General features: G+C 45.1%; 1 protein-coding gene across 1 annotated transcript in view; it reads right to left on the minus strand.

Moving 5' to 3' along the window:
• Window positions 1–9,959: 9,959 nt before the first annotated feature.
• Window positions 9,960–19,017, minus strand: part of IGSF5 (immunoglobulin superfamily member 5) — a 38,930-nt gene continuing 29,872 nt past the window's right edge. The window contains exons 7-9 of the mRNA XM_078071747.1: window positions 17,538–17,638; window positions 15,746–15,819; window positions 9,960–11,338 (exon numbers count right to left, since the gene is read on the minus strand). Coding sequence (XP_077927873.1) covers window positions 11,243–11,338; window positions 15,746–15,819; window positions 17,538–17,638 — 271 coding nt within the window. The 3' untranslated portion in view covers window positions 9,960–11,242. The remainder of the gene's footprint in view (window positions 11,339–15,745; window positions 15,820–17,537; window positions 17,639–19,017) is intronic.

The following is a 19,017-nucleotide window of genomic DNA, read 5'->3' on the forward strand; positions in this document are numbered from 1 at the left end:
TGTGTGTAAGTCAGGAAATTGGGCCAGGAGGTAACTGGATTGATGAGCCCATTTTAACATTAAGTGACAATCTGGGATCATCTGAAAATTTCCCTACTCCCTCAAAAAGTCCTGATCTGTACATTGGCTCAATATAGCCAGTCTTTGAGTAAATATAAAGTAGACAGACCTGAGAAGCAGAGAAGATGTGTCTCTCTTTCAGATGATATAATTCATGTGAGAACCCAGGGCAGGTCCCCAGGGTACCATCGTGAGAAGTAGGCAGCCTTAGAACAACACTTTGACAAAACCAATGACTCAAAAAGTCCATACAGACAGTATCTTATTCTTTGCATCCTAAGAAACCTTGAAAAATCAATAAATGTTCATTGACTGACTCTTAGGTTCAATTGAAGACAGCAAAACAAAGGCTCCGATGCAAAATTTGACCCTCCATCCATGTGATACTCCCGTGGTCCCAGAGAAGCCATATCCCAGGGGGAACCAAGGGTTTGGATGATCAGAGAAGTCAGATCATCCAACGATGGCCAATCTCTCCTAGGCTATTCATTCTTAATTTTTACATAACTCTCACTCCCAATATTTGATGACACACATGACAAGTGTGTTTAAAGTGTTTCATTGAAGTTTTCCTCTCCACGTTTTAAACTAATACAAATCGTGTTAAAGCAACATGTATTCAGATAACACTCTTTGTGTATTAAGATACAAAAAAATATACTTTGGGAAAATGGCTATGATAAAATATTTATAGGGTTTAGGCATGAATTTCTATAACTCCAGGGGTTTTTTTTTTTAGTTTGGAAGGTTTGGGGCTTTATTGGGTTTTGGTTTTGTTTCGGTCATTTGGTCATATGTGTATTTCCCGGTACATGGAAGGGCTGATCTAAAAATAAAAGAAAGAAATGTTGGAATTGGGGTACTGCTTTGTTATTGATAAGTTTAAAGATACAAAATTCATGATTTTTAGTTGTGGGATGTCAGGGATGGGATCTGACATATATCTGCATAAATTATTTAAATGAGGGAGTGCATTTGAATATCTTGTTTATAGATGACAGAAGTCATTCAGAGGAGGTCACACAGAGAACTTTATGTAAACGGCCAGAAGAAAAGGTAGATGACTTCACTAGGGGCAAGAGGACTTTCAGATGTGTAATGTGTCAAAGGGGTTGTAGTAGTCTGCTCTGGGTGTGTGCTGCCATGGCCTTTCTTCTGTGGGCACACGCTGGGGGCGGGGTGTGGGGAGGGGGCACAGGAGCCTCCTCCTCTTACGGGGACACCTGTCTCATCGGATTAGAGATCCACCCTCATGACCTCATTTAGCCTAATTACCTCCCAAAGGCTCCACCTCTAAATGCCATTATAATGGGAGTTAGGGTTCAATACATGAATTTGCTGGGGACACAATTTAGCGCATGAAGAGGGTCATCCCCTTCGATGCACTAATTTCTCTTTTTAGAAGCTATCCTTATACACTGTTCCAAACTATAGAAAATAGGTGCATAAAATTTTTTCCTTGCAAAATAAATGGAACTAACCTAAAATATGCAACAGCAGGAGAGGACATAGGAGTGACAAATCCACTCAAAAAATTATTATGTGGCCTTTAATCATGGCAACCATAGTGACTACAGCAATAGGGAAACACCAATAATAGGATGACAAGGGATTTTTTTTTTAAGTGTGGAGGCTTGGTAAATCTAGTTAGGATGGAACTGGGTTTGGGTTGTTTTAGTTATTGTTACCATTATGGATTGAATTGTTCCCCCCAAAAGCCATATATGTTGAAGCCCTACCCCCAGTACTTCAGAATGTGACTGTCTTTGGCGATGGGGCCTTTACAGAAGTGATAAAGGTAATATAAGGTCATAAGGGATGGACTCTAATCCAATCTGACTGGTGTCCTTACAAGAAGAGGAAGAGACACCAAGACACACATGCATATGCATGGAGGCACAACCACGTGAGGACACGAGGAGAAGGTGGCCGACCGCAAGCCAACGAGGCTCTCTCCAGCCTCCCACTCTGGTCTTTCTGGAGAGTCCCTGATGGAGGTGCAAGGCACAGAGTCTGGGAGTGAGTGTGAACCCTCTTGCGTCTGCTGCTCCTGGGGTCTCTCTGCTGGCATGCTAGTCCACCCCAGGCCAGGAGCAATCACTTAAAATTTTAGCTGATTTCTTTGAAACACTTGTATAGTAGAGGGACTTCCTCCTATGCTCTGTCCCCCTGCTAATGTCCTTCCTTTCCTGGGGGAAGGGCTCTGGCTCTTTGGATTTCAGGCTACTCCATTGCCCTGTGATCTTAGATCTCTGACTTCTGATGGCTTCAGGAGAAGCTACGATTTTGTACTTTCTCCAGCATTTTCTCATTGAAGTCTGAGTAACATTCTTTCCAGCAATCTACACCCCGGGCCAAAGTAGAGCCCCTACCCAATGTTAAGCAGCCAGTTTGCTGCGTGTAAATGCTGAATTCAGTACCAGAAGAAATGTATCTTGCAAACAGTGTCAAGCACAGTGCTATAAAACTCTCCCACGAAGCTCTGATGTCACTGATAATTCTCCATCGTTCAAAACGTTTTCAAGAAATTACGTGTAAACACCCAGGTAAGGGGAACAATAGATGGAAAGAGAAGAAACCCATACCCAAACATGCTAACCTGGAGGATTGCTCTTCTTGCCCTTTGCCAAACCTCCAGAAGTCAAATGTGATGCTCTGGGAGTGGGGGAGATGCAGAGATACTGTGAAGGGAGAAGGACATTGACAGTCTGAAGGCTCTTATCCTTTCGAATGCAACACCATTTTGAATAACAATTATTTTGCAATACCTGTTTTACTATTCTGAGATTAAATTCATAAATAACATCCCTTACTTAGACACCTAAATTTCAAGATGAAAGAAGAACTCCAACATAACGCCGTGTATATGGTATAAAGGAGATTTAACAGGGAAGCTGTTTATAAGAGAGCAAATGCAATGCTCCGTGGAACTCCACCCAAGACGTAGGAAGCAGTCAAATCCCGGCCTCCACCCTGAGGATCCCCAGGAACGCAGCAGCCATACCTCTCGAGCGATCCCTGTGCCTCATGACAGCAGCTCAGAGACTGCAGGTGGGGTGTTATTGGTGAAGCAGTTTGCCAAAACGGCAAACCACCCTGGATGAAGCTCCTCGCAAAACCAACCTTAATCTTTCCAAGGTCATTGCCTTCGTGGAAAATTCGGCCTTAGATGCACGACAAACACATTTTATGCTTTTATTTATTGTGAAATATTTACAGTGAAACATAAGCTCATATGAACATATCTCTCACTATCCATCAGGTGAAAGTTTTGCAGGCTTCTCCTGAGGAAACCTGCCCCCAACTGAAATCCACTGGCACCTGTGAATCATTAAGAACTCCAAGCACCCACCCACATTCACACCTTTTACCAATGCAGTATGGCTCACCTGAGTCAGGTGACATGCCCAAGGTCACCTGGGTAGCAAGCCCAGTTGCTTCTTTCCAGCTCTTTCCCCTGTATCATGCTGCCAGGGGACTCCAGACCCCCAAGAGGGAAAATGCAACTCGACAGTGACCCCCTGACCAAAACACTCATGGTGATGACCTTAACAGTGCGTGCCTTTCAGCAGCAGGTGAGAGCTTGCGCCCCTTTTGTTTCTGGCACCAGGTGAGCCAACGAGTGGAAAGTAGCTACTAACGTGCATTAGCCCATGGGCCTTGACAGCCTAGAGGTTCCAAAAACAATGTGAACAATTGCCTAAAAACAAAATCGATGTTCATGTTCCCCTCATTGCTTTTGGCATAAATCATTCATTGCGCAAGTATGTATTGACCACGTGGAATGTGCCTGCCCAGGCTACACAGGGAACAAGGCAGCGTGGAGCTGCCCCCCTTCACAGAATTAAATGGGAAAGGAGACATTCAGTAATTCGTCATACAAACAATTATGTCACTAGGTAGCACGATGAAGAAGTCTAAGGTGATGTGTTAACATAGTCAAGGCATTAACCCAACAGGGAGTAGGTTTGTTAGAGTTCCATCAGGGAAGCAGAATGTTCCCAGTGACACAGAGTAAGGGGTTCATTACAGGGACTCAACTTCACACAATCATAGGAGATGCCAGGGAAGTAAAGGCCCAGAAAGGGGAGGTGAGAGGATCAGGAGAGTCACTCACCAGGGACTGTGAAGGGAAGCCCATGAGAAGTCCATGGTGAGCTCCCACCTCTACATCCAGGATGGGCCTGTCGTCACTGCCATCAGCAAAAAGAATAGGACAGCAGGGATGCAAACTGGGACCTGGGAAGAAAAACTGGGACCCCTGCCTTTCTCCCAGTTCTCCTAACCCCCATGACACAGGCACCCTGCAGAAGCCAGCCCCTTGCCCCTCAGGGCCTGCACATGCCCCTGCCCAGGACCCAAAGGGGCAGAAGGAGGTCAGGAGGGCCAGGGTACTGGAGAGCCAGCATGTGTGAGCTTCGAGGGCATCTGGGCATCATCCTTCTGAGCATGTAGTCACTGGGCCTTCATATCTACCTTCCAGATCTTGGGCACATTTCTGTGGCCAACTCCCACCCAAAACCATAGTGGGAAGAGTAGCTAGTGGACCTAGCACAAAACCATACAGATGGCTTCACCAAGGACAATCCAAAGGATCAGCTGGAGTTGGACAAAGTGAAGAGGGAGGAAGTGAATGTTCCAAGTATGTGCAAAGGCCCTGAGGTGGGCCACACCATGGACCCCTGTGGAATCTCCTGCACTAGAGTGTGATTTGGAGAGAGTGGTACATGGCCAGGGAGAGTTGGGGTAGAGCCAACCAGGCCTCAGGCCATGAAAGGATTTTAGATTTTATCCTAGGAGTGGTGGAGATCCAGGGGAAGATGTCACCCAGCACAGAGAGAAGACAGGGAACCAGTTTTGGAATCAGAAAGACCTGGGGTCAAAAGACAGGCATGTCACTCTGGGAACTGTATCATGTGACTTCACTTTGCTCTTGGTACAATGGAGACAAAAAGAACACCGCAGGATTAAGTAAGGATTAAGTGAACTAACCCATGAAAGTGCCTGCGTGCAGGAGACCACACTTTCTGCAGAGGGCCACACAGCAATTACTTCAGGCTCTGTGGGCCACACAGGCTCTGTCCCAGCTCCTCACCTCTGCCCCTGCGGCCTACAAGCAGCCACAGATGATCCGTAAACATTGGCTGTGTCCCAACAAAACTGTACTTACGGATGCTGAAACTTAGATTCCATATAATTTTCACATGTAATGAAATATTATCCTTCTTTTGATTCTTTTCAACCATTTAAAAATTTAAAAGCATTCTAGTTTGCAGGCCATACAAATATAAGCAGCAGACTGATTTTGACTCACGGGCTTTAGTCTGCTGACTCCCGTAGTCGACACTAAACAAGTGTCTCTCCCCTTTCCTTGATCCTTACACACACACACACACACACGCACAAACACATGCATGCACACACATGCACATCACACAATGAACACCACACACACACACACACACACGCATCCATACACACGCATGCGCACACATGCACATCACACAATGAACACCACACACACACACACACACACATGCATCCATACACACGCATGCGCACACACACAGCCACACACCCCATAACTGTGAAGATGCAGAAGGGATGGGCACTTTCTTCTACCACCTGCTACTGCAAGGGTACGAGCCTTCAGGCTAACCGCATTTCACCTAATCCCACCCTATTTGCACTTTCTAAGGAAAAAAACTAGGCCAACTATAATGTTTAGAATTAGTTTTTGATTTAGACAATAATTTGCTATATTTGAACTACCTCAGATTTATGAGCCATGAAATTGAAGCATAATATTGCCAATTGTTCTCAAATTAAGTTACCCTATAAAATATCATACATTCTTAAGGTTTCTGAACAGAAATATAATCAATATATTCTGCACTGTATTTCCCCCACAGACTTTACTGGAATCACTCATTTTCTGCTCTGTCAGCCCAGTAGGATTACATACTGGTCATGAATCTCTCAGTCTGAAGCCGTTGGCTGGGCAGTAATTCTCACAAATCTTCCCATCAGTCTGTGGGTTCCAAATCGCATTGTACTGCGAGAAATAACATGCCTCCGCCAACAAAGGAGGGAAGGCAAATGGGTGGCTCGCAGCCCAGGACCCAGCCTGCCACCTCCAACTCTGCATTTCGCCCAGGTCCAGGGAGACGCCGGAGCACCTGCTTCAGAAATGTTGGAGAGTGTGTCTCACCCGAGGCCATAGCCCGTGGCGTGATTTACAGGCTGAACTAGGTGAGAGTTAAATATTTACCATCTGCAGACAAGCACAGCTCTCTCCCCGTGCAGCAGGGATGGGGGACGTCTGCACACACTCACGTGGGAGCAGCTTCAATCCCAGCAGCTGGGCCAGGTCAGGTGAGGACGGGGCAGGTGTGTGTGTGTGTGTGTGTGTGTGTGTGTGTGTGTGTGTGTGTGTGTCTGAGCATCTCTACGAAGGTAAGTGCCAGAAGAGACTTCAGGGGCCCACCATCCATCCCTTTGTTTTACTGGTGTGTCACTGAAGCCGTGACCTACTCAAATTCAGTGCAGCCAAATTCTTTTCCCCCAAATGGTGTCCCCTTTTGGTAAATGGATTCATCCTTAAGAAAAGGAGAAAGTGGAATGCAACTCAGCCACACATCTTTCCCCGTAACCTTACAAACACATTCTCCATTCCTTGATTTCTGTGTCCCAAATGTTGCCAGATCCTCCGGCCTAGATATCTTCTGCCTGCCTGCCATCCACATCCATTTTCTGCCCTTCTCTGTCCCGTATGGACGACATCAGAGGGCCCCATGGACCTCTGGTTCTGGTCGTGCTTGGTCAACAGGAGGTGTGAACAGAAGAGTGGGGAGAAGGAGTCTTGGCCACCTCCCTCCCCGCTGCCAGGTGTCCAGAACTTGGCAGGTCCCTGTACCTAAAGGCCTCTCCATACTAGTCTAGCCGCCTCTCCCTGTCCCATCAGCCCTGGGGATGGTAACAGCTCCTCAGGCCTGCCCCACCCCCTGTCTGTCCCATTCTGCTGCCCTCTGCGTCCTTCTTTACTATCCTCTCCCTATCCCTCTCATCTCTGCTGCAAGTTCTCAGGTGCTCCACGGGGAGGATCGTTCTCCCTCTTCACACAGGATGGAGTGCTCTTCCCCAAGGACATCGGGAGCACTCACATGGCGATGCTCGGTTGTTGACACACTGTCTCCTATAGGCTTGGCAGCAGCCATTCACCCTTTTGGTCATCAAACTCCCAGGATCTGGCGAGGCAACTTTAATGCCCCGCCCCCCGCCCCCCATCAGAGCCACATAGAGCTGAGGAAGCGTTTCTATTTAAGGTCTCCAATTATCTTCCATGTGTTGACGTTATCACTCATGCCCTCCTCTAAGTAAACTGTGGAATGCACACACACACACGCACATCACACAATGAACACCACACACACGCACACACACACACATGCATCCATACACACGCATGCGCACACACACAGCCAGATGTCCCATAACTGTGAAGATGCAGAAGGGATGGGCACTTTCTTCCACCACCTGCTACTGCAAAGGTACGAGCCTTCAGGCTAACCGCATTTCACCTGATCCCACCCTATTTGCACTTTCTAAGGAAAAAAACTAGGCCACTGACAGAAGAACCAAGGTCAAAGATGCCTGGAAGGATGGACAGGTGTGGCTTCCACGGCAAAGCTTTTGTGACACAGACCTGTGAGAGATCCTGGTTTAAGGAAACCTGCATCTCACAGCCACTCCTCAGTAGTAGCCCCGTCTGCCTTTCTGAGGAACACCCTTGGCCGTGACTGACCCCTCTCACTGCACCTCCCTGAGCCCGCTTCAGCTCTCTGCAATGCAGAAGGAAGAGATGAATTTACCACATCAGCAAAATACCATTCTCAGTAGAGAGCTGCCTTGGGGTTTACAGGGTTCCTAAATAGAAACTGGCAAGTACACAGACATAGCACTAACAGAAAACAGCGATTGAGTGTTTGTATAGAAGAGCCCATCCTTGACACATCAAGGTCATTTCCAAGCAGCTAGCTCTAGGTCAGCACTGCCCTGTAGAATTTTCTGCAGCAGCGAAACCTTCCATCTGCACTGCCCAACCAGTAGCCACTAGCCACGTGTGGCCATTGAGCACTTGACGTGTGGCTAGTGGGACCAAGAAAATGCATCTTATATTTTATTTACTTTCAAATAACTTAAATGTAAATAACCACATGTGCTAAGGTATTGGACAATGCAGCTACAGATAGTTCTGTTCAAATAACTTGCCACCTCTTGTGCAATAAAACCTGGCTGAGAAACCTTACTTCGGGAATAAGCTACTGTAAGAAAGTAGTCCATTAGTGACACAGAAAAACTTCCCAGAGTCTGATAAATATTTTGAGAGTGATTCAAGAGGCACAACCTAAGCTGGAGACATTTCCATGAAATTCCTTTCGCATTGTTCTGCAGAGTTCAAAACTTAAAGTTCGATGATATTCTACATGCTACTCCCACTGACTCCTAAAACAACCACAGAAATACGATTCTTATAGCAGGCAGATGGCGAATATTTGTTACACTTCGATATACTGTCTTTCTCAATATTGACCTGCTTGATCTCAATATTTACCAAACGCATACAGAATGCTGGCTTCTGCAAAGGTTACAAAAGGCATAACTGACATGACATTTGCCTTGTCTCTGGATCGGGGCTCTGTGGTGGTTTAAGGAGAGCAAACCATGAAGTGAAGAGCATGGAGTTCACTCATTGACCAACTCTGCCCAAAGGGTCTTGCGACGCTCTTGTCTTTCTCCTTGACTTGTACCCATTCAAGGATGGTGCTGGGAGACAGAAGCACACTGGCACGGAGTAAAGGAGTTATAATAAGCAAGAGTCTAGTTTTCAAGCTGGTGAATTCGCAGTGTTTTTGCGTATAAAGATATCTAAGGAAAGTGATACAGCCGTAGTCATGGGTTCCAAACATTTTGCATTTTAGCTCTACTTCAAAGGAAATAGGCAGCCAGTTCCCTCCCTTTAGGGACACAGTCCTAGAAGAGATGACCTTTTTTTCAGGATCCTCTAAGCAGTGGTGATACTTAAAATAGTTGACAACCCGTACAGCATGAACTCCAGCACCTCAGAACAGATACCGTATGAGCGCCCGTGAATCAGAATGGACACCTGACATGGCCCCACGTGTGCCAGCAAACAGCCCTGGAATCAGTGGTTGATTCACACGAGGGGGTTCAAGGTAGAGGTGGAATGGGATCTAAGATCATAAAAACATTTTATAAATCATGGTGGCATATAGGTTTGTGGACCGTTGAGTGGATTAGCAAGCGGGAGTGTTAAGTGGTGAGAAACATCACCATGATGAATTGACATCAGTTACCCTAAGGAATCACTAAAATCTTAACGCATTTTAAGGAAAACTTTGAGGAAGGTGACCTTTGAGGAAGGGGCAGACAGCGATTTGAGGGGCGTGGGGAGGTTGGGGTGCTGGGGGTGCTCTAGTTCTGCATGTCCCCACTCAAGGCCCATATGCTTTGTGAAAAGTAACCAAGCTACATGCCTACAATTTGTGTACTTTTTTGGACTTATATTATACTTCAAGAAGATATTTTTATTAAGCAAATGAAGCAAAATGTTGTAGGCAAGTATTTATTAACAGAAATAATCCTCAGAATAGTGTCAAATGAGAAAAGCAAGCTACGAAATAAGGTTTATGATGATCCAAATTTCACAAAATATGTATGTGCGTGTATCTATGTGAACACACATGTGTGAGCAGATACATACGTACCTAATAATACCTGCTTCTGAACAATAGAATTAGGGGTGATTTCAAAATCATTTCTTAACTATGTTTTTAATTTTTTATAATAAACATGCATTGATTCTATAGGAAGAAATACGTATATTATTTTACTGCAGAAGGAGCCTGTGCAAGGAAGGCAGGTAGGATACGGGGTCCCGGTGAGTCGCCTTGTCTTTCCTCCCTGGACCTAACGTATGTTCGGCACTCAGCATATACTAGTGATTGTCATCGCTACTGACTAACTCTAAGGCAGCACTAAAATCTTAACACATTTTAAAAGTCACATTCCACGTTAGCAGCACCAAGGTTGGGCATGTTGTTAATTACTGAGCAGTTGCTAATTACTAACCATCACAGGAATCTGTACCAACTGGCACAGCGCTTCGCCAAATAACAGTCCTGCCTCTGGGGTAAACATGAAGAGATGGGTGGGCAGGAAATGCACTGACAATATTCACACGAAAAAAAAATATCTGGAAAAGGCAGCAATTTTATTCATCATAACAACATTCATATTAACTTTCATGGGGCAAATGTACAATAATCAAAGACTAATATGAAGACGTGATTTTTTTATAGACGTCTCCAAAGCATCATGATTCCTTAAACTACCACCTGCATAGTAAGGAACCCAGAAAGGCAATAACATTCTTTGGTGTTTTCTCTTTTACTTATTAAAGAACATGTTACCCATTTCCAGTTTTTTTCACGGCATTTGTGGTATGTAAGGTACATCCCCCACAAAGCATAATCCACATCTAACTCATCAGACGACATGAGAGCAAGCCTGATAAGGAGCAGATAAAAGTGAATGTCTTCATATAAATATCCAATAATGGGATATTTCACAGTGTGCACATCGGCTTTGAATTTAATCTTATTCTTAACCTGTAAGTTCTGATTTTCCAGGAAATCTTAGATTTCGGATTGATCCTAATGCGTATGCTCCTTTTTCACAGATAATATACATTAATGCCCCACATACTAAACATATATAAATATTGTCTTCATATTATGTAAGATAACAAAAATATTTTAAAAGTCATGGTAAGATAGAGGTTTATCCGCCATTGATGGGATTCTCAAGGAGTGTCAAGTGACAAGTAAATTAAGATGATGAATTTGCAGCTTTTACTTAGTTACTTGGTGGAATTCACGAAAATCTTGAAACATTTCGAAAGCCAAATTCTACTCTGAAAGGTGGGAAACGGACTCCTCTCCCCCACGAAGTATTCATTCTGATTATTCCAGCCTCTCTGCGTCCCCATAACACTGGCAAAGCGGAAGCCCAGCCTTGGGACAGAGAGGAAAGATGATCCCATGTCGGTGTGATGCAGGTCATCAGTCACATGCAGAATGGAACCAGAGGGACATCTTTGCTAGACCAAAGTTACGTTCCTGATGGTCTTAGGATTGGCCATGATGAAGGAAACCTGCGGGCGACCTGCGGGTCCCGGCCACCGGTGGTCAGGTCCCTGGTAACAAAGGGAAGGGGGTGGATTGAATCAGTGGAGAGCAACATAAAAGACAAACTTGAGCCGACAGCTCCACTAATCAGATAAGAAGAAATGTGAGGGCCCAGAGAGGAACCAAAGATGTTAACACATGTCCTTCCTTTATTGCATTATTTTCAATAACCACACACTCCAGAAGTTTCCGAGTTCAGGGCCTTACGAGTAATGCAGTTCAAAGAATCCAATATTTGTTTGTATGAAGGCAAATGACAGCAAAGATGCACTATTCTGGTTTGTTTGTTTGTTTGTTTTAATCTTCCTATGGAAATTCTAACTTCTGTATGAAAATATAAAATATGTCTAAACTTCTTTAAAAACACACTTTCCTCCTAAAGGCGAGGGACAAAGTTGAACTGACTGTCTGACAGGTCCACCTGCTCTCTCCTGGGGTGGCCGTGCTGCCGCCTCCTCTCAGAAATGTGGTCTTTGCCATTCTCCTTGGGTAATGTGACCCCAAGCAAACCACATACTCCTCCAGAGGGGCCAGTACCTGCCCAACAGTACTGCCCTATTGCAAAACATGTAATATGTTTTTCTGCCAGTCCTGAGACTGCCGACTCAGATTCCAGGACACTGCAGCTGCATTGCACATCCTAAATAATGTAACTGGGCACCATGCATTATTTATGTTGCAATAGAATGTCAGTAAGTCTTGAGGATAAAATCACTCTGGCTCGAGGTCTTAATGAGTCCCAGTCATGCAGGAAGAAAAAGAGCCTGCTGGAGCCACCTCACCACCATGCTCTAAGAACCGGGCTTCTGCTGTGAAAATGCTTTGACATTTTTGCAGTTGTTGTTTGCCTTTTGTTTTCCCTGCTGGGCTGCGCAAATGCGTTGCCGTTTTCTAAATTTATTAAGGTTGTATTTCTGTTTATTTCGGGAGAGTGGTGATTAGCGGGGAAGACTTGATCCACGTTTCAAGTCGTTCATGCACTCACCCTTCAAAACTGACAGGCTTGGGAGAGAAAGAAACAGAGATGCCCAAAATAAACAGAAAAATTAACTGGCAGGGAGTTGAGGCCTGGAAAGAGCAGAGGAAAAGGAGGGCTGTTTGTATTAACTATTCACCAAGATGTAAAGCATTTGCAAAACCCATGACTTCATATAAAAACAAAGGGTACTTGCCCTTCCCATTAGCTGTAATTGTTAGTAAGACTTTCTAATTTTATTTATTAGTGTTGTCCTCACGTGTTTTGTAGGCAGTTATACCTGCGTTTACAGCACTTCACCAACACAAACTCCTTTCTAGAAAATAAAGTCAGTATTACGTACCCTGAGTGTAAGTCCAGCCTGGATAGGAATCATCAGTGGAGAGAAGCGTCACATTTTGGTATACGTCAGTTTGGAATGTCACTTCTTATTTTCCTTTCTGATCCTTCCTACAATTTACTACATGCTCTGGTCTCTGCAGCCTAAAATCCTGTTTTTCTTTCATCCACAGTGAGTGTAGTGTGCCTTAGGACCCACCTAAAACACAGGTTTTAAAAAGTGTTTCCCCATGACAGTGCAGCCTAGATTGTGAAGAGCCTCAGCATCAAGACCCTTCCATCTGACACTCATCACAGCATCACACCCCAAATTTCTCTCCACGCTTTGTGGCAAGCTTGTGGAGTAGAAGTCATTCCCCATGCACGGTTCTAAGGAAAAGCCCTGCACTCAGTGATGACTTGCCCTTAGGAACAGTACTATGCATGTCTGTTACGCTGTCATGTTGGGCCATGAAAATATTGTCCTCAAAGGAGATCACCTGGAGAACATGGCAAAACTATACATTCTTTGGCCCTATCTCCCAGAAATTCTGATCCAGAAAGGCTGGAAGAGGCTCAGGACTTTGCATTTTAACAAACACCCAAAGAGCTTCAGGTATACCCTCCATTGAGAACTACTGCTAAAGCAGCAAGGTACCAAGATACGGAAGCTTAGAGGGACTAGATGCACCTCCATGCTCAGCAAGCATTCCTTGGGATCCAGGATACTGGAAACACATCCTTCCTTTCTGCCAGTTAGTGGTAGGAACAGGGACTGCCCCCCATCTCTCAGCCTCTGGTGAAAAGTCCCATGTTTAGGGGAGAACCCTAGCAGGGGAGTGGGCTTAGAGGTGGGGATGAGCAAGGCAGGGAGCTCCAGGCAGCCAGCAGGTACTTTTTTGTGTGTTTACAGCCCAGAGTCACCAACAGACCTGACTCATGCCAGCTTTTCCCTGAGCAGAGCCCTCACCCTTCTGAAGCTTTCTCAGGGCTGTCAGCACTGAAAGCATCTGGACATAACAAGAGATGTGAAAAAGAGGCTCCCCACGACATCTCAGGTTGATCTTCCTCAAGGGAGTGTGGGTCTCTGGCATTCTGGACCTCAATCAGAAGGATAGCGATGGAGCAAGAGTTATGGAGGCTGGTGCAGCAACAAATGGGGTTTGTAGCCCATCCTAAGTGTTAAAACTCCAGCTTCCTGTTTCAGTAACTGTTGGGTGCAGGGCATAATTAAAATCATGACTGGTGCTGCATGATGAAGATGCGGTGCCTGGAGGCTCATCACAATCTGGAGATCAGACATAGACGTGGAACTCTGGGTGGGGCTGGAAGCTGTGGTCTTGAAGGTGAGGATGAGAATGACCCCAAGACACTGCTTGCTCCTCAGAGCACTTCACTGGTCCCTGAGCCAGGTGTGGGCACACACTTGAGGCTCAGGGCTGGACCCTCCTCTACTTACAGGGGATCCACATGATTCCAATAAGGGCACAGGTACCCTCCACTCCTGGAAAGGGTCCAGTGCAACCCCTACCCAGTGTACTTAGCATGGGTATCGTGAATGCCCTGGAACACTAGCAAATCAAATTCACAGGCGATGTGAGGTTACAAAGTAGGCAAGGTGGTCATCGGCAATGTCCTACTGTCCCAGCAGCCCCTCATGTTCATCTTGCTATGAGGTAGCCAATTACCCTTAGACCTAGTCACCTAGACAATCACTCTGTGTTGTCTTAAAACTCAGACACACTCGGGTTGCACCCAAGTCCACTGAGCAAGGGGGTCCACAGGTGGGACCAAGAATCTGGGCATCCTAAAGGCCACATCGACAATTCCCATATGCAGCCCCTGGCCCTTCAGACTTTCCCTTCCTCGGATTGTGTTTGAACGGAATACCCTTGAAAAAAAACCAAAGTGCCCAAGACTGCGAACAAGCAAAGTGGCGATGTGACGTGGAATTATATACCTTTCTTCAGTGACCCAAAACATAGCGTTTTTATGCAGCATATTCATCTATACCAGTCTAATACATGTGCCAAAGACAGCAGACTTGACGGGAAGAAATTTACCTTTCCATTTTCCTGACACCCAGCCTAAGGATATAGCCTGAACTTGTACCAGGAACCCAACAGTTCGTCACCTAGGCCAAAGTTCTTTGGTGCCACAGACCCTTCCTATGTCTTCCCATCTGGCTACCACGGGTTTTCCATTAATGGCATCACTTAGGTCCTCCCGATACGTGGCTGAGCATCAGTCAAAGCTCGCCTCCCCCACAAAGGCCTGGGAAGCACACGTCACTGGCAAGATATATGGACTGAGCTGAATCCCAACTGCAGGGAGGAACATGATGGCCTGGAGCTGCCTGGAAACCCAAGTCAATATCTACCCCAAGAAAGAACGATGGGTCTGGGCAAGCACTCCCAGCAACAGCACCTCAAACTGAAAGCGACTCGTAGGCAGAACACAGCCAAGACCTCGGATGCCACATGCTGTCGGGAACCCAATCTGCAAGTGGGCCTTTTCCAAAAGCTAAAGGGGAGAACATCCATACATTATCAGGCACAGCATTGCAGAGTCACATCAAAGTGCTTCTCATTTGAAGGTGTCTTTGAGGAGGTCAGAAAATACATATTTTGCCTAATATGACTGTGGATATAAAGAATCGTATTTTCTGTGTATGCACTCCAATTCATTCATCCGTGGCAACCAACACCGACTTCATGTCAGAAAAGTAACATACTGTGTCCTCACGGTTCCTGGGTGACTGTGTTCTTCACGTTCTTTGGAAGGATGGAGCCCATCAGAGTTTGCCTAACAACCAACAATATCTACAACTAGTGTTCCTCCCCTGGAGCTCCAGGCTTGTACATGCAGCAGCCCACTCAGCATCTCTACGTGGGCATGTAAGAGATACCCCAAGATCTACAAGCCCCCACCTACACTTCTGTGCAAGAGATACTATGTCCTCCATGCTAACAGGTTAACCAGTGAGCAAAGGCCACGTTCTTCCATCACGAACATAAAACAAACACCATTTTATAATCACCTACCACCAGGCAAGTGTTTTTAAATGACAAAAAAAAAAAAAAAAAAAAAACCTAGAAATGGGGAAAATGGTCTGAGTCACCTGATAAGGTTGCCTATTTCTGTGTTGTTCCCGAACACTGGATTCAGAGGACTCTGAAGCGAGAGAAGCAAGCTCTGCAACAGAAGAATGATTTTTAGAGTGATAAGTAACAAAGCCCAAATAATATTCTAGCAATTCTGATTTATAAGGAAACATATTTGCTTTTATACAGTAAACCAAGCATAAAGCAATCCTTAGCCATAAACTTGTTTTTTGTTTTTAGAGTTCCCTTGAGGTTATATACTTTTCAAATCTTATCTTGCTAATGAAATAAAAGTATGGCAAACTCACAATCCAGTCCTTCCTTGACTCATTAGTCTCATCCAGAGACAAGGTGAATCCATAGCTTTAATGCTGACCAAGGAATGTAAACACAGGATACAAAAGGACAAAAAGACAGAGAGGTTTCGTTTGGGCCATGATTTTGGTCAAGCTACTTCATTAACTACTCAAAACACTAATAAATAAATATTCACCCATAGGAAATTTTGTAAGCTATGATCAGAACAGCATCGTGGAATTTTTAAGAATCTGAAGTGAGCCATTTGGAATGAACGTGGAAGACCACCATGGTGAAGGGGGAGAAATGGGCCAGGAGGGCAGCCCCAATCTTAGTGAAAACAATTTGTGGGGGGGCGGGGGCAGCTCTCAGCAAGAACTCATTAACGAAACATCTTTCTGTGGAATTTGTTTTGCCAGGCAACTTGTTAGGGCCGGGTCTCCCTCTCCCACCCATTCGTACTCCCCTCCTCTCTCATCTGCCTTCCAGAAAGATCTCAGATCAAACCCTACCTTTAGCCCCTTGCCAGTGGCTGAGTCCCCACTAGGACTGTGTCCTCAAAAGGGAAGACATTCGGGTGCTATAAAGACTTCTCAAAATTGGGTTTCATTTTTCAACATTCTCCCACACCCTCCAAAGCTCAATAGGAACAGATTTCTCTCTGAGTTTTGGTTTTATGTGACATTTTGGGAAAGTGACCCTCAATGTATTAAAATGCCTCCTCATACGCTTTATTAAAGGTAGAAGGCTTTGGGGTGCCTGGGTGGCTCAGTCGTTAAGCACCTGCCTTCGGCTCAGTTCATGATCCCAGGGTCCTGCATGATCCCAGGGTTCTGCGATCAAGCCCCACATCGGGCTCCCTGCTGGGAGGGAGGCCTGCTTCTCCCTCTCCCACTTCCCCTGCTTGTGTTCCCTCTCTCTCGCTGTGCCTCTCTCTGTCAAATCAATCAATCAATCAATAAAATCTTTAAAAACAAATAAATAAATAAATAATAAAGGTAGAAAGCTTTAACAAAAGAGAAAGCATAAAAAATTTTATTTTAAAGCCCTTAAATTTTCATCCCACTTTATTTTAAACTTTGGAGATATAGGTGGATTTTTACTTTTTATAGAATATTTCTAGTCCTGGGGGCGCCTGGGTGGCTCGGGTGGTTAAGCGTCTGCCATCGGCTCAGGTCATGATCCCAGGGTCCTGGGATTGAGCCCCGCGTCAGGCTCCCCGATCAACGGGAAGCCTGCTTCTCCCTCTCCGTCTGCCTCTCCTCCTGCTCATGCTCTATCTCTCTGTATCTCTCTGTCTCAAATGAATAAATAAAATATTAAAAAAAAAAAAAAAAAGAATATTTCTAGTCCTGAAATTTCTCCTTCTGAAAATTACTCAAAAAATAATGACCAGCAAGGGCTGAGTCCCCCGCCTGGTGCAGCCAGTGGGCAGCCGTGCTGGTCAGGGTCAGTCAGCCCCTCCCCCACACTCCCCTCCAGGTCTTCCGAATGCCCCACCCGCCCACTCACTGGCCATCCTGGGCTCATCTGGGCTGTAGGCATTGTTTTCACTCCCACTTTTTATGTTTGTCTCCAAAGTTTCTTTGTTTGCCTTCATGCTTGCAGATTTCCTGGAATTAGACCATTTTATTTTATTTTATTTTATTTTATTTTATTTTATTTTAACCATTTTAAAAAGCCAAATGTTAATCAGCAGTGGATATTCGGTTCAGTCTGCTCCACCCCGAGCGTTCTTGCATGCTGAACCCACCACAACATCAGGAGGGACACTCATAGCCACCAGCATGACTCTGTAGGTGGTCTGCCTGCTCACACTCCCATTGAGGTAGAGAGAGATAGGTCCATGGACTCCATTCCCCAGTCGATAATCAACCCCCAGAAGCCAGGGACCAAATTAAGCAGGGCTGGCAAACCTTGACCCACAGGGCAAATCCACCCCCCCTTTTTATAATTAAAGTTTTATTGGAACACAGCCGCCCCTGTCTGCTTCCATATTATTTATGGCTGTCTGCATGGTACAACAACAGAACTGAGTAATTGTGATAGAAAGCGTGTGGCCCACAAAAGCAAAATATTTACTATCTGGCCCTTTATAGAAAACGTGTGCCAATCTCTGAAATAAAGTAAAAATTTATGTAGCCTCCCAGGGGAAGAAAACTTGGCAATGGATATCTAAATATTTAAAGATATTCATGCTTGACCACTAAAAACTTATAGGGAAATAACCAAAGATATGTGCAAAGCTTTACTTGAAAGAATGTTCGTTCATGAGCTATTGATAATAGCAAAAACTGCAAACGACCCAGGTGCCCCACCATAGGGGACTAGTGAAATAAATGACAATACATCTCTAAAATGAAATTCCATGCCACCTGTAAAAATTATTACAGGTGAGAGCTCTCATGGACTGCTGGTGAAAGTATAAACTGGCACACCCACTTCAGAAAAGCATAGAGCAGTATTGTCTGCCCTACTTACCCTGTGACTCCACCTACCCAGCTCTCATGGGTAGACATACACCCAACTGAATACAACACAGGAAGGAGTACTTATGAACTCATCATCAAAGATCCATATTAAATTGCTTAGTGCCACAGAATTCATAATGACCCCAAAAACTATCCAAATGCCCATTTAAAGGAAAAATAAATTGCGTATATACCCACAGTGTAGTATTATATAATAATACACCATTTACACCTTCATTGAATAATATGGACCAATCTCACAGTGTGACGCTTAAGAAAACCAAAATGAATGAGTATACATGCTATGATTCATTTACATAAAGTTCACATGAATATAATCTCTGGGGATGTGGGGATAGAGGTCAGAAGACATAACCTGGGGACGCCTGGGTGGCTCAGTTGGTTAAGCGTCCGACTCTTGATCTGGGCTCAGGGTTGTGAGATCCAGCCCAGTGTTGGGCTCTGCTCTGGGCGTGGAGCCTGCTTAAGATTCTCTCCCTCTTCCTCTGCCCCTCCCTGGC

Source organism: Halichoerus grypus, chromosome 1, assembly GCF_964656455.1.
Source record: "Halichoerus grypus chromosome 1, mHalGry1.hap1.1, whole genome shotgun sequence".
Taxonomy (NCBI): domain Eukaryota; kingdom Metazoa; phylum Chordata; class Mammalia; order Carnivora; family Phocidae; genus Halichoerus; species Halichoerus grypus.